Source organism: Cygnus atratus, chromosome 3, assembly GCF_013377495.2.
Source record: "Cygnus atratus isolate AKBS03 ecotype Queensland, Australia chromosome 3, CAtr_DNAZoo_HiC_assembly, whole genome shotgun sequence".
Taxonomy (NCBI): domain Eukaryota; kingdom Metazoa; phylum Chordata; class Aves; order Anseriformes; family Anatidae; genus Cygnus; species Cygnus atratus.
The window spans coordinates 89,850,164-89,863,609 of NC_066364.1; the positions used below are offsets into that span (position 1 = coordinate 89,850,164).

General features: G+C 43.1%; 1 protein-coding gene across 12 annotated transcripts in view; it reads left to right on the forward strand.

The window, feature by feature from the left end:
• Positions 1–13,446, forward strand: part of DAAM2 (dishevelled associated activator of morphogenesis 2) — a 209,423-nt gene that overhangs the window by 85,454 nt on the left and 110,523 nt on the right. For all 12 annotated transcript variants that reach the window (XM_035557155.2, XM_035557129.2, XM_050709546.1 and 9 more), the window contains one exon: positions 2,159–2,361. In XM_035557155.2, the coding sequence (XP_035413048.1) occupies positions 2,159–2,361 (203 nt within the window). The remainder of the gene's footprint in view (positions 1–2,158; positions 2,362–13,446) is intronic.

A 13,446-nucleotide genomic window follows, 5' to 3' on the forward strand; every position in this document is an offset into this window, starting at 1 on the left:
GGGGTGCTTACCAAAATCTTGACCTGAGCTCATAAAGAAAGCTATTATGGTCCTATTGCATCAGTGTTTAAGCCAGTTTTTCCAAGGAGGATTCACTCTTCATGCTCCCAGAGGATCCTGGTCCTTTGGTGGTTGGTGAGGAAGTATCTCAACAGTAGATCAGAATTTAGTTGCGACAAAATTGATGGAAATGTAGTTATACTGGATGTAAATCAGGCTTGACTCATTGGTATGAGTTCCTTCCAAACTAATGGTATGTCAAAATAATGGGTTCTGGCCTCATCCATGGCCAGGCTACCATAAAGGACATTGCACTCAGAGAAGTCCCTGAGGAGATGATCTACAGTGAACAAGATCAACTTCTTCTGAAGTTCTCTTGTGAAATCTTCTAAGAACTCAGGCTTTTAATCTACCCCACTGAGAGGAAATTAATTTGTGTACATCATTGTGCTAGAACTAAGGACGTTTTGCTTTTTGTGAGATCAGTGTCAGAGGCCAGGTTCCGGGGTTAAGCTGACCTTTGGCCTCTCTTAGTGAGAATCTAATGATTTTATCAATGTGCTGGTGAAGCTGGCATCACACTGCTCTGTTGGGTCCTGCTGAGAGATAGCACCCATTGCAAACCTGGCGTGGAGAGCAAAGGAAAACAGGCATGCACAGGGCCTGATACCAGCTCAGGCTGCATGAGAGTTGGTGTCCCCCGGTGTGTAAAAGGAGGTGCTAGGTAAGTTAGGTCCAGCACAAAGAAACCTTCTGATTCTAGCCAAGTGCATAGTGCATCGAGGCTGGGGGTTTGGGGTTATTTTTTTTGTTTGCTTGTTTGTTTTCTTTTTTTATTCTTAAGCAAGTGTGCTCAGATTTCTATACAAAGTTTCCCTGGAGAGCTTCTGGCTGAATGCAGTATGTTAAGTCCCGCTATGCAACTGCTGACCTAAAGGTGCTTTTCCTAGCACAGCCACTTAGTCTCTCTGAGAGCTCAAAGCAGCCTTGTTCTGGCAAGCAAACAGGCCAAAGCATTGTGGGGCAGGTTAGGGCAGCAGCTGCTCCGATGACAAAGCTCAGCTGTGTTGCTGCAGTTATAGCATCCAGCATCCCACGGCTCCGTTCACCTGCCACCTCCCTCGCTGCTCCTCCGCCTTGTGCCCAGGGAGCTGGGCTTCACAACAGGCTTTAATTATTTACTCTCTAAGGATATGGCTTATTCTGCAGATTAAGTGAAAAAGTGAAGTCCTTAAAAAATATAACACAAATAAGCCCCTGAGCTGTCAAACAACAAGTCCCTTAAAAGGGCAAAATATGCGGCTCTCTGTGGACTGCACAGATCCCTCCTTTCAAACTGCTGGCAGGAGGCTTCCTGTTTGGATGGGCTGTTCACAAACGGTGTTGTGTGGTGAAATCAGTCACTTTCCAAATCCAACTTCAGGCCTCCTTTTGCCTCCCTTTACGCTCCTGATACCAAAGCCCCTCAAGCCTGGGTCCTGTCAAGATTGGATCTGGCAGCTCAAATGTAAATCTGAAAGCGTGCATTAGCACTGTGCAATTTCTCCCCTGGATACATAAAGCAGCCCAAACTGGTTACGTGTGTTTGAAAACGTGATAGACAAAATGGTCCTACTGCAATAGTCCTGGCCATAAAGGGATAAATGAATGTTTGCCAGTCGGCCTCCAGAGTGGTGAAAAAATGACTTCTGTTTTGTTGTTTCATAGTTGATATTTTTTGGTGTTGTTGTTTTATTTTGATCAAATGGCATGTCTTTGGAGGATTCTCCCATTCCTTCTGGGTAAATACTCCAGTACATACTTTAGTTCCTTTACTGTAGCAGTGAGCAAAACTCCAAAACTGGCATCCAACGATAGCATTCAACCTTGGCTGGTGAGCTTTACTGATAAATATGTCTGCTGGAAGATCACATGCTGAGTTAGTAAAACCTTTTGAGAAACTTTGGGAGAAGCAATTCTACACTGCCATTCAAGAACATGTTAATGGTTGGACTTGATGATACCTTGTCTAGCTTGAATGTTTATTGTGCTCTTTTGTATCTCAAATCCTTCTATCCCAGCTATTACACCAAGGATGACCATTGTAATTGCAGAGAGCTGCACAGATCCGGTGGAGTCTTGCTCATCTTTTTTTCCCCTCTTTTTTTTTTCCCTGCAGAACATGATCAGAAGATAGCATCATACACGATGATCATGGCCCCCCGGAAGAGGAATCGTCATGCGCTGGGGTTTCTTTGTTGTTTTGGAGGTAGTGACCTCCCTGAAATCAATCTCAAGGACAACAACCCCCTCCAGTTCCTCGAGTTTTCTGTCCCGATACCACCAGCAGAGGAGCTCAATGCCAGGTTCTCTGAACTTGTGGTAAGTTTCTGCTGGCAGATTGTTATGTTTTAGTGGGTGGATGAATTATGCAAAAAAAATAACAAATTATAACAACATGCTTAAATATGGTGATTTATTCTGACAGGACTTTTTCAGGTGTGGGATTGAGTGTATTAGAAGAAACCTTGTAAGTTCTCTAGAGAATGGATCCCTGACAGTCAATAAGGACTATACTGTTTTATTGATTGGCAACATACTGCTGATGAGGCATAACAATCAGGTGACCATGCTCATTATGTTTCATCGGCCAGTTGCCTTTGATCCATGAACTGGTGCTATTGCAGCAGCAGATGCAAACATGAAAAGAAGCAGTTATTTCAGATGAACTTTGTTGTTTGCTTCTGTGGTAAATGTTGTTGTGGATTACTGGTAGCAGCCAGTTGCTATTCACGCCTGGCATTAAAGAGCCTTGCTATCTTTGCCCTCTTGTTCAGCATTTGTGTGAACCACTGCAGAGGTTGTAGGACTGTGCTGTTTTGGAATCTCCATCAGAAGGGTGATGACCATTTGATGCAATTGATCAGCTGTCTCATCATCACTCTGAGCTTGGGGGTTACGTAAAGTGAGGTGCCTGTAATCTATGCCTGAGTTGTGCTACTGAGTGAGAAATAGCACAGAGCATATTGGATCTCAGAATGGAGGAGTTTGCCAAAAATCTTTCAATATTACACTTACATAACATCAGCCCAGTATTTTTTTTTTCTTTTTTTGTATGAGCATGGCTTCAAAGTGCCGTAGCAATAAAAATAGCTATATAATTTGGGTATGCAGGTGGAGGTGAACATATGGACAAATATAGTATGTCAGATCAAAGATATGGACAGCTGTAGTTTGTCAGATCGATGGTCTGCCCACCTAGCCTAGGCTACTATTTCAAATGCTGGTGAAAAGCAGATGCCCAGGGAAGAATGTAGAAAAAACAGATGCCCAGGATGCAGCCATAGAAAGGCCTTTGCCAGAATACTCTCCCACCATCTAGCAATTTGAGCTCAAAGCATTTCTTTGGTCAAAGCTGCTTTCTGTGTACATAATAAATTGGTATGAATTTCTTTTCTATGATCTCTTTCTGACATCTCTAGGAGCTATGAAAATGTTTTAGCATTTACAGTGTTCAGTGGCAGGGTGTGGGAAGGAGATGGTAGGACTTGCAGTTGTTTCAGGAGGAATAGGGCATGAACAGAAGAAGGCATCTCCTTGCTTCAGACTAACCAGCAGGTGGGGAATCTCTTCTTATGAGGGTGGTTCACAAAGTATGGGTCTATATTTAAGTCAGTTTGCTTTCTCTGTGAGGCTGCTTGAATTCCTCTTGGAAAATGCAGCTGACTGACTGGAGAATTGTGCGTGGTGACAGGTATCTGCACTGAGTAAGAGCATAACCTGTAATCTGCTCTGCTATTTATTTCTGATGCTGCTTAAGAATTCGTTTTCACATGCAAGGCTTTAACAGCTGTGTGAAAGTTCACCCCTATCCGATGCCGTTGAAGCATTCAGTCTAGCCTTCCTGAAGATGTCACCAGCAGAGGTGCTTTGCTCCTGGTCTTGTCTTGCCCTAACTTGAACTTGTCACCTTCAGGTCCTAGTGAAAGACCTGTTTGTATTTGCTGCTGGGCTTTTGCTTACTGAGAAGGGTATCAGGTTCTACGAGGGACTTGAGTTTGTGGCGATATTTAGGGTGCTTTTAGCTTTTTGCTTTATGGCAAACATTTCTCTTCTATGTGCTTGTGGCAAAATAACTTGCAGCTGTCCTGTGGAAGTCTATTAAATGGTAAGATTTATAATGTTTTCGGTGCAAAATGTAATGACAAGTATACATGATGATCTGCAAAAAATTTTGGCCCAGGAGTTTGTGAGTTGTTAGTCTATGCTGTAACTTCTCAAGTGTGCTGACAGCCTGTAACTGGCATATATATTTCAAACAAATGAAGCCATTGAAATAAAAATGGATGAAATTTGTGTTCTTATATTTAATGATAGAACCCTACTCATCATCGCATGAGAAGTGAGCTGGGAGAGGAAAGTGCTACTTTTCAGAAGGTTAATGAAGTATATCACATTTTTATAAAGCATTCAGGTAGGATGGCTACGTGTGTCCGTAGGAGTTCCTGTGCAGGCAGGTGATGTGAGATCAGCAAGAGCTTTATGAGTAGGAGAACCTAGGAGAGAAACAGGGCTAGCAGAATGCAGAATTTGCCCAGAAGGGCTGGTTTGTCCACAGGTCCAGATTAATGCATGTTCCACGAGACACTAAAATAAAACAGGCTACATTTATATTGACAGCTCAGATGAGATTTTAATTGGATTAGAAAGATTCAGTCTGTAAAATGTGCCAGTGTAAGTCAGCGACCTGGAAGTGCCTGAGAGGGCTCTGTGCTGCGTACCAGCCTCCCCACTGCTTATCTGTTAGGGTCTAGTCTGGGTGCACTTGTACTATATAAAAGACAGATTTGAGTGTAAAGCCTTTTGACCCAAATCCCCAAGTGAAATGATGACACCAACATCATCTGAGATCTGTAGTGAGAAAATCATTTGCGTTTGCTCCCTGAAGCAGGCCCAGAGGGTAAATCCTCATCTTGCCATCTGCTCTACAAAGGGTATAATGAAACATATTGGTGTTCTTGAATGAATTTTTAAAAGCCCTATTTTCCCCTTGTTGCAGTTAAAATCTGGGGCATTGTCCTATACAAGAGTTAATGACAAGAAGAGCTAAGCCTAGCTGTTCTGGAAAAGCCTCCCCTGTGATGGGTTTTCCAGTCCAGTAAATATTCAGTACATTTCCACCCCCTTTTTGAGGAAAATGGGCACTTTGAGGTACTTCTCTCGTCTTGTGGTCTTTCAATTGGTATCATAAAAATGCAGTTGGAGATGTACGTTGTGCAAGAGGAGGAGACTGAGGAATTAGGAACATGTTGGGATTCTTTATTTGGATTGGAATCACAAACACCTCCAGAGCTTGTAAACCTGCTGGTGAAGAATCTGAGCTGAGGCAGGTTTACATGTGTGGGCTGCTCTCTTTTGGGGGTGCACCCGGATCAACCAGCCGAGGAATGACAGCTGCCCTAACTGGACTCTTTCCGAGTCAGTGGTTGTCAAATGACAAGCTGATGCTGATCTCAGCTGAAATGTCTGCTCTTGATGCTGCTCAACCAGAAGAACACTTCTAGGATGGATCTCAAGCATTTGTGTTGCTGCACATGTCTAAATGCGCAAGAAACAAAGCAAACAATTGCTTGTAACCACAAACTTTGCCCCTCAAAGGGCCACTTTCACGCTTCCAACTGAAAGAGGGGAAAAGAGCTGGCTTTAGCATCTCTTCTTCAATGAACAGGCAAGGAAGAGACGCTCTACACAGTAGGAAGGGTATGTGGAGTGGCCCTGTACCTCATAAATTTTAAAAATGGCCCTACCTGACTGTCAAGGTTGTTCTAGCCAGCATCATTCTTTTTCCTTCAGTCTCTTCTCAGCTGGCACTGTGTGTACTACCGTCTAGTAAAGTGCTGCTGCAGTTGGTGGTCTATTCAGCAAGTGCCAAGCTGGTTTTGTGCCTGCTGGCAAAAATGGCTGTGCTAAGCACATGTGTTTTTCCTTGCACAGATTTATTGACTGAACAGGAACTGCAGAATAATCTGGAAGAACTATTGCAAGGCAAGGGAAAATCAATTTTTTCATGAAAATGCTTCTCCGACTCCTTGTTCAAATTTGTTAGCAGTAGTGTGTTCTCGCCACAGTGGATTCTGATTCCTTTTGTTCAATATTACAAGTCCTGGACTCTTCTTGTTTGTTACGATGGTGGGTTGCTTGACAGTAAAGGTGTTGCCATCTCTCTCTCTCTTACAGCAGCAACTGGATCCCAAACTCAGACCATACTAAGAAGGGTAATGTAGATACTGGAAATTCAGGGAAAGAAGGAAAATGTAAAAATGTTATCACAGAGGAAAGAGCAGTGTAAAGTGTTTGTGCTTTTGATGTTTTTCTCTTTTTCCGTTGTTAGTGTCTCTGTTGAGGTGGTCATGGTGTTTGAGAAGGTGGAATTCAACATTGTGTATTTTAGGAGAGAAGTGGAGTTGTCATTTTAAGCTGCCATTTTCAAAGTTGATCAAACTACTACAATCTGCAAACTTGAATGATAATATCCTTATCTGAGTTACCTGTACCATACTAGATTCTTACACTAAGATGTGATAAATATATGCCTTTATCCCCTCAGTCATTGGAGCATTCTGGTATTTAGCTCAGGTAGGACATTGACTGGATTCTCCTATCCTGGTTTGTTTCTCTTACATTGCATTTTTGCTTCTCTTACATTGCATTTAAACCTGGATTGTTGTGGTTTTTTGTTTGTTTGTTTTCTTTTCTCCCCTCAGAGCCCCTAAGTAAGTGGTTGTGTTGACTTTATAGATTCACAAAAGCTCTTTACCCACTTTACTATTTACAAACCTCCACAGCTTTGCCAGAACTAAACTTTAGACCTTATGCTGCTAGCAGTACCCACTAAGCTACATTAGTTACAGGTAACAAGCAGCATAAATACTTTTGAACTCTCTGTATTTGAAAACTTCAGAATTACCCAGCATTTGTCTTGGTCTGCCTTTATGTTTCTTCTTGTTGATTGAAATGACAGCTCCATATAGGGCCCTGTCATTCTTTAGTTGCCAAAAGAGGTAGGTTGCTACTTGGGTGAGGCAACCTTCACTCTTCTCTGCCTTCCTCCTTCCCTCCCTCCTTCTCTCTCTATGAATAGATCTTGTTTTCTGGCCTTACTGAGAAACCCCAGCTTTTGTTGTCATAGAGAAGACACACATTGAATTGCTATGTGGTCCTGATCAATGAGACCACTGAAAATCAAAAATACATGGAACTATCTGAGAATTTGTTTACTTAATTCATCAGAGAAAGCAAAACAATTTCTGAGCAAGGCATCAGTGCAACACATACCAGATAACACACCTTCATCAAGAGCCACAGGGAGATGAGATCCAAGTCGAAATAACTGTAGTAGCAGTTCCCACTGCAAACAGCTGACTTGGAAGTAGCAACTTTCCTTCTTGCTTAGCTCTCCCTTGCAGGCCATTTAATGTAATGGATACAACATAAACCTCAGATGAAAACTAGGCTTCACCACATTGAATAAGTACTCCCATATATCACCAGTCCCACTCAAGCTTGCCAAGTCCTAGCTGTGGCAGTGTTCGTGAGGCCCCTCTTTGGCTCTGCAACCTGCAAGAGTATTTATTGGATAAAAAGTAAAAGAATTGCCTCTATTGTGAATACAGACTGCCTTAGACATTAGTCTATGTATGTAGGCAGAAGAGGACATCAGCTGCCTTTCTATGTGCTTATTGACAGGCCTGGAGCACAAAGTTCTCTGTTGTTCCCCAGCAGCCTTCCAAGGGAGCTGAGGGAAATACACGTAGAGTTGCCTCTTCTGTGTCTGGGTGCCCAGCGTGGAGCACCACCTTTCCAGAAAAGTATCCTTAATTTCTGAAGTTTATTTAGTCCCTAGTTTCTGACTGAAATTTTGTGGCTTAGAAATGCATCCATAGGCCCTCACTTCAAACCCCAAGCACGTGTTGTATATTGATCACAGTATTTAATCACATTTAAATTCAGGCATGTTGCCAAGGTTTGAATGTTTCAGTTTCACTTTATCAATCTTCTGAGTCATTCTATCTTCTTCCTGGATTTTTTCTTAATACAGGGATTTAATTTGTGTCGCTTGTGTTACATGTAAATCACAGTTTCAGACTGTACCTCTGACAGGCCTGTGGCTTTGAGTTGTTATCAATGCAATTTTCTCTGCAGCCATATTTTCAAAGTGCCTTTGTGTCATTTTTCCTGTAAGATGAGGCTCTTTTATTCCCTGTGCCCATCCCTTCTATGCTTTCCTTTAATGAATGACTGTACCTAATCAGTCCGGAAGGTTGTGTAGTGCCAAATGCAATCAAGATCTGCAGAGGTCCTTCATTTTTATTTGCATGTAATGAGCTCTGACTTCAGCAAACTGACTGCTCTGACTTGCTGGCCTTGGCCCAGTGGAGACTCCCCACCCCAATTATTGCTCTTCTTTTCTTGCACTTGATGAGAATATGCCAGTTGAGGCTAGAAGAAAATACAAGTTATGAGACTACGTTGGATTTTTCATGATGGGAGGCTCCTATCCAGGAAGAAGGCTTAGCATTGCTCTCTTAATGTTAAGGCACTGTCTCCAAAGGCAGAAGTGGGCAGCGCTTTGAGGCAGCAGATTGCTTTCCTAGCTGATGGGGGCCAGGCCACAAAACTTTGCTTTCTCTTCGGTTAGTTTGTAGTTGTCAGATTAACATTTTTCATGAATTCAGATGCACTTGTCTTCTATTATAATCATGGCAAAAGTACTGGGTGGTTTAAGGTTTCTGAAGCTATTAGGAGACTGAGGCTTGGGAGGCAAAAACTCTCCCTAGTATCATGGTCTGTCTGGTTATGCACAGATGTTCCCTTATGTCCAGCACAGTTCTTCAGTCCAAGATTGATACTTTAAAAACGACAACAAAACAACCGTTTAATTGCACATATCCAGGATCCCTGTCTCTTTCCCCCTCTCTTTTTTCCTCTTTTCTTTCAGCTCTTCAAAGAAAATTTTTCATAATGTCAGGCCTGCTTTACACATGTCCCATGTGCAGTACACGTGTCCAAGTCCTGATTCTAACACGTATCACTACAGGCAGCTTTCTGGAGTTACTCAGATCCTTTCACATGAGGTATGTTACGTTTTAGGTTTTGTGGCGGATACCTCTGCCCTTCACACTCACCTACGTGTGGAGTAGGTGACAGGCTCGTGGCACTGAGTGCAGCACTGCACGCTTCCTCTCTCCAGGCTCCCGTCCAGTAGGCGCAGCTGGTTGGCAGCTCCCACTTCCCCAGCCAGCTGTGTGAGGAGCAGCAGTTGCTGGGCTGCAGACGTGTGAGACCCAGATGCAGTGAGAGGAGCATGAGATGGGAGCCAGCAAACCATATTTCACACTCCGTGCATGACAATCAGTAGGGTCGTGTAAACAAATGAAAAACTAGACCTAGGCTTACGTGCCAGATTTGGGTGTGAAGAAGCCAGGGGTGTTTCCAAAGTACCTGTGTAGTTACAAGGCTTTTGTGCAGGGATACATTGCTTTGCAGATCTTGTTGCTTTACTGCAAGACTTTGCTGATCCTTAGCTGATACAAAGCAGCTCGGTTCCGCTGAGGACAGTAGCAGCGTTGCATCGTTCTGCATTGCCTGAGATTTGGCTTGTGTGGTGTTTTCTGTGTCTGTGGGGCTTGCTGGATGCTGAATATCCCGAGCAGAGCATACTGGCTGCCTTCCTGAGAGGTGGGGAAGGTTGTGGTCATGGTGGGAATGTTTGAAGGGAATGTTCAAACATTCCCTTTGTATATGTTCTGGGTATGATTTGCTTACAGTAGACAGGAAACACCTGAAGAACACCTACTTGCTGGGCTACATGTTTGTAATGGAATAACCATGATGTTCCCTGATTGAGGAAATGCGTATAGTCCATCTAGAGCATGAAAGGAGCAGCTCGGGATTTTGTAAGCACAGCAGAGATGTAGCTTGGGGTGTAAAAAGAGGGGAAAGAACAGATCCTGGCACTAGAGAATCGATGTGCTAAGAAATCTATCTTGTGTCTTCCCTCTACTGAACATTTGGAAACTGTCATGATATCTCCTTAAGCCATTGGTAGGGTGGATGTGTTTACTGTTCAGACATCTGCCCAAGTGTTTCTAATACCTTACCAGCTGACTGGAGAACACTACCATGTTCCAGTACAGCTGCAAGTGCATTTAGTGTTAGGCAGTGTTATATATAAAAAAAAAATAATAAAAAAATGTAAAGCCTTTCATAATGTCAGGCCTGCTTTGGCCTTTCTCTTGTTAAGGCATCATTAGTACATTTAAGGTTTTGTGTTTCATTATGTCTGTAATGATGAGCCAGGAACTTCCTGGACTGAGTCTGAAGGCTGCTGAAGTGATAAAAAAAAACATAAAGATGATAATAGTAGGAGTCATGTGTGCTAGCTGGAAGGATCAAATTAATTTATTTCAACTTCCCTGGACTTTCAGCTCTACTTGGATAGGTACAAAGTAGACAATTTCCTACCTTCCTCCTAGAATTGAACCAGCAATCTTATAAAATTCCTGCCAGTTTGATATCTGCTGACTTAAAGTAACAGGTTCTGCCATCTCTAGTAGAAATAGAGCCAGCAGCAGGACAGAGACATCCTTCCGGTCTGCACCTTTAACGTGGCTTCTCAGAACATGATTCTTGCCTTTCTGCAGTTTCTTTTCTTTCTTTACTTCTGTTTATTAGTGTCTTACGTTGTTCAAAGCTGTATTAAATGTCCTACAACACCCTTTAGAGAGGACATTTGAATTCTAGATTTGGTTTGCTGAGGATGGGTGGGAGAACGGATCAAGTCAGAGAGATCATTTGAGGTGAGAAGGAGCCACCTGGAGATGAATCTGGGAGAAATGACAGAGGAAAGTATTGAGTTACGCAAAGAGCATGATGGCTGGATTGTAACTGGACAGGAGATTGTGATAAGGAGGGACGATGTTTTCCAAAGCACTGAAGGAAAATACAAAGCAAATGAAGTAGCTGTGGTGCTGAGGGGAGAGGCAAGAGAGGGTGCAAAGATGGAGGTGGCATGGCGGAAATGCCAGGCCAAGATGATCTTCTGGCTGGCAGTGCTTTTGGAGGGAGAGCTTGCATGTTGATGAAGGGAAGCTGAATGACAGATGTGTGTTTCTGCAGCTCAGAGAAGAAGGGTCAGCTCTGAGATGTCTTAGGAGGAATGATTTGTCATTTAGTCTGATCTGAGCAAGAAAAGGGGAGCCAGGTCTCTGTGATGATGAAGACCTTATAAAATTTAAAATAAAATTACATCATAAAAGTAACCACCTGAAGCTGGGGCGGCAATGAAGTTTTCCTGTGAGGAGGAAAGACTGTGAAAGAAAGGGTGCGAGTGTTTTGCAGGGTAAACAGGTACACCTATTGAGGTAAAGTAGCTGGGGTACAGGAGAAACTGTTAGCAAAACAAGATCGAATCAAGAAGTAGATAACAGTAAGGATTATCTTTTTAATGTGTTGATTCAAATCAGTTTCTGTATGTGCTCATCTAATAGCAGTTTATATCAGATATAATAATCGCTCAAATAGCGTATAGTGTAGCCTGAGGGGGTGGAGGGGGGAAGTTTACAATTATGTCGTGCTTCTGTGTCCTTCTCTAGGTGGATTTTGTCTTCAAACAGTGCCTAAGGTTGCTTATCGTTCAGGTAGTTATTGTTACCTGTTAAGGTATCTGGCACGTCTCTTTTAGTGTTGGTGGGAAATGGCTGCCTTCTCCTGTCGTGTGCCTGGCCTGCAAGACTGCAGAGTGAGGGAAGCAAGGTGCCACAGGTGAGGCTGAGTGGATGGAGCGGCACCTTTTCAGGGTACGAGGTTTTCTGGTCAGCAGTTTCCAGGCATCTTCCTCTGCAGCTGCTGAGGGGGAGCTGTTGGTGTCACTAAATGCAGACAACGAGTGGCCCTTCTGCTCATTGCTTCAGCACCGGATGGGAGCAGCGTGTGGCAGGCGTCAGAAGGTGCTTTTTCTGTCAATCATCGCACCGGGCTGCATCCACAGCTGCTGTCTTTGACATGTTTAGTCCAGAGGAAGTACAGACAGATGTCTTCCACCTGGCACGGGAACAGCGCTTATCCACAGCTTGGAATGTTAGGTACTGCTACTTCTCTAAATGGCAAAGGCTGTAAGCTTGCTGGGAGGAAAACTTATTTCAAGAGCGCTACTTTTTTTTTTTTCTTCCTTTTTTTTTTTTCCAGGGTCCTTTTCCTAGGTCCCACTTACGCAACTCGTATCATGCATTCGTGAGTTTGCTTCCTGAGTGTGAAACAGGGAATAGTAATGCTTCTTAAACCAGCTTTAGTACAGAACTGTAGCCAGATTGAAAAGGTGCTGAAAAGATGCAGCACATGGAGGTCACAGGAAGCACAGGATTCTTCCGGTGGCAAAATGTATTGTATTTGAAGATCTCGGGAGCAAATCTCTGCTACTGCATCCTGTTGTACACATTGCATTGCCCTTTTTTCAGGTGGAATCTGACATGGGATTCTGTAGCCTTCCTGGGCAAACTCTCCTTTCTTTTATGTGTGGACCTGGTGCCATGTGCCAAAGAGCCCCAGCCAGCATCTCTATATTCTAGGCACTTTTATATTAAAAACACTCAAGGGCACCTTTTTATTTTGCAGTTTCCCATCATTTGTTGACCACATAAAGGGAGAGGCTCCCCAGGCTAATAACACAAACATCTTTTGAAAAGAATTTAGCAGTGCGCACAACACTGTTATGCAATGGTTTACTAGGTGGAGATTTGAAGAATAACTTCTCCAAAGGAAACTACAAGGGGAAAGCAGATTGCAGTTTCCCAGTTTGGAAGTTGTCCAGGGAGATCCCTGAGTCATGGAAAACCATTGGGATTGCTTTAGTGGCTGTGTTTCAGCATTACATCTTGTACAGAGAGCAACAGCTGGATGAGTTTGTCGGACGGTGTAAAGTTGTTGGCTTCTGCTCCAACAAGGAGAGAGAACTTTGGGATTACAGATGCTTAACCAAATAACAACAAATCTTCATTGCATTTAGGGGGCAAATTTGGTCTGCAAGGCGAATGCTCATCTTTCTCTTATTCCTTTTGCTATATTTTCTGAATGTTTCTGATAAGTTCATTCTTAAAAATACTTAGAGAAAAAAAAAAATTGGCTGGTGCTTTCTGAAGCCCAGTGATGTCAGTGCAGTAGTTGCTGTTCTGATTATCAGAGTACTTGAGCAATGAGACAGGACAGGGTGTGAGTGAATAACCCAATATACTGTCATGCCTTCAGCTCAGTGTTTGACTGTGGAAACATTCAGTTTGCAAGCAAGGGTATTGTGGAATTGTCCTCCACCTCACCCCAGAGGAGATGAGAGAAGCCTCATAAGTGGGTGTTCTTGTAGCTGATCTGGATAGATTAATAGTAAATACAGCTCATCTCCATTTATTGAAGTAG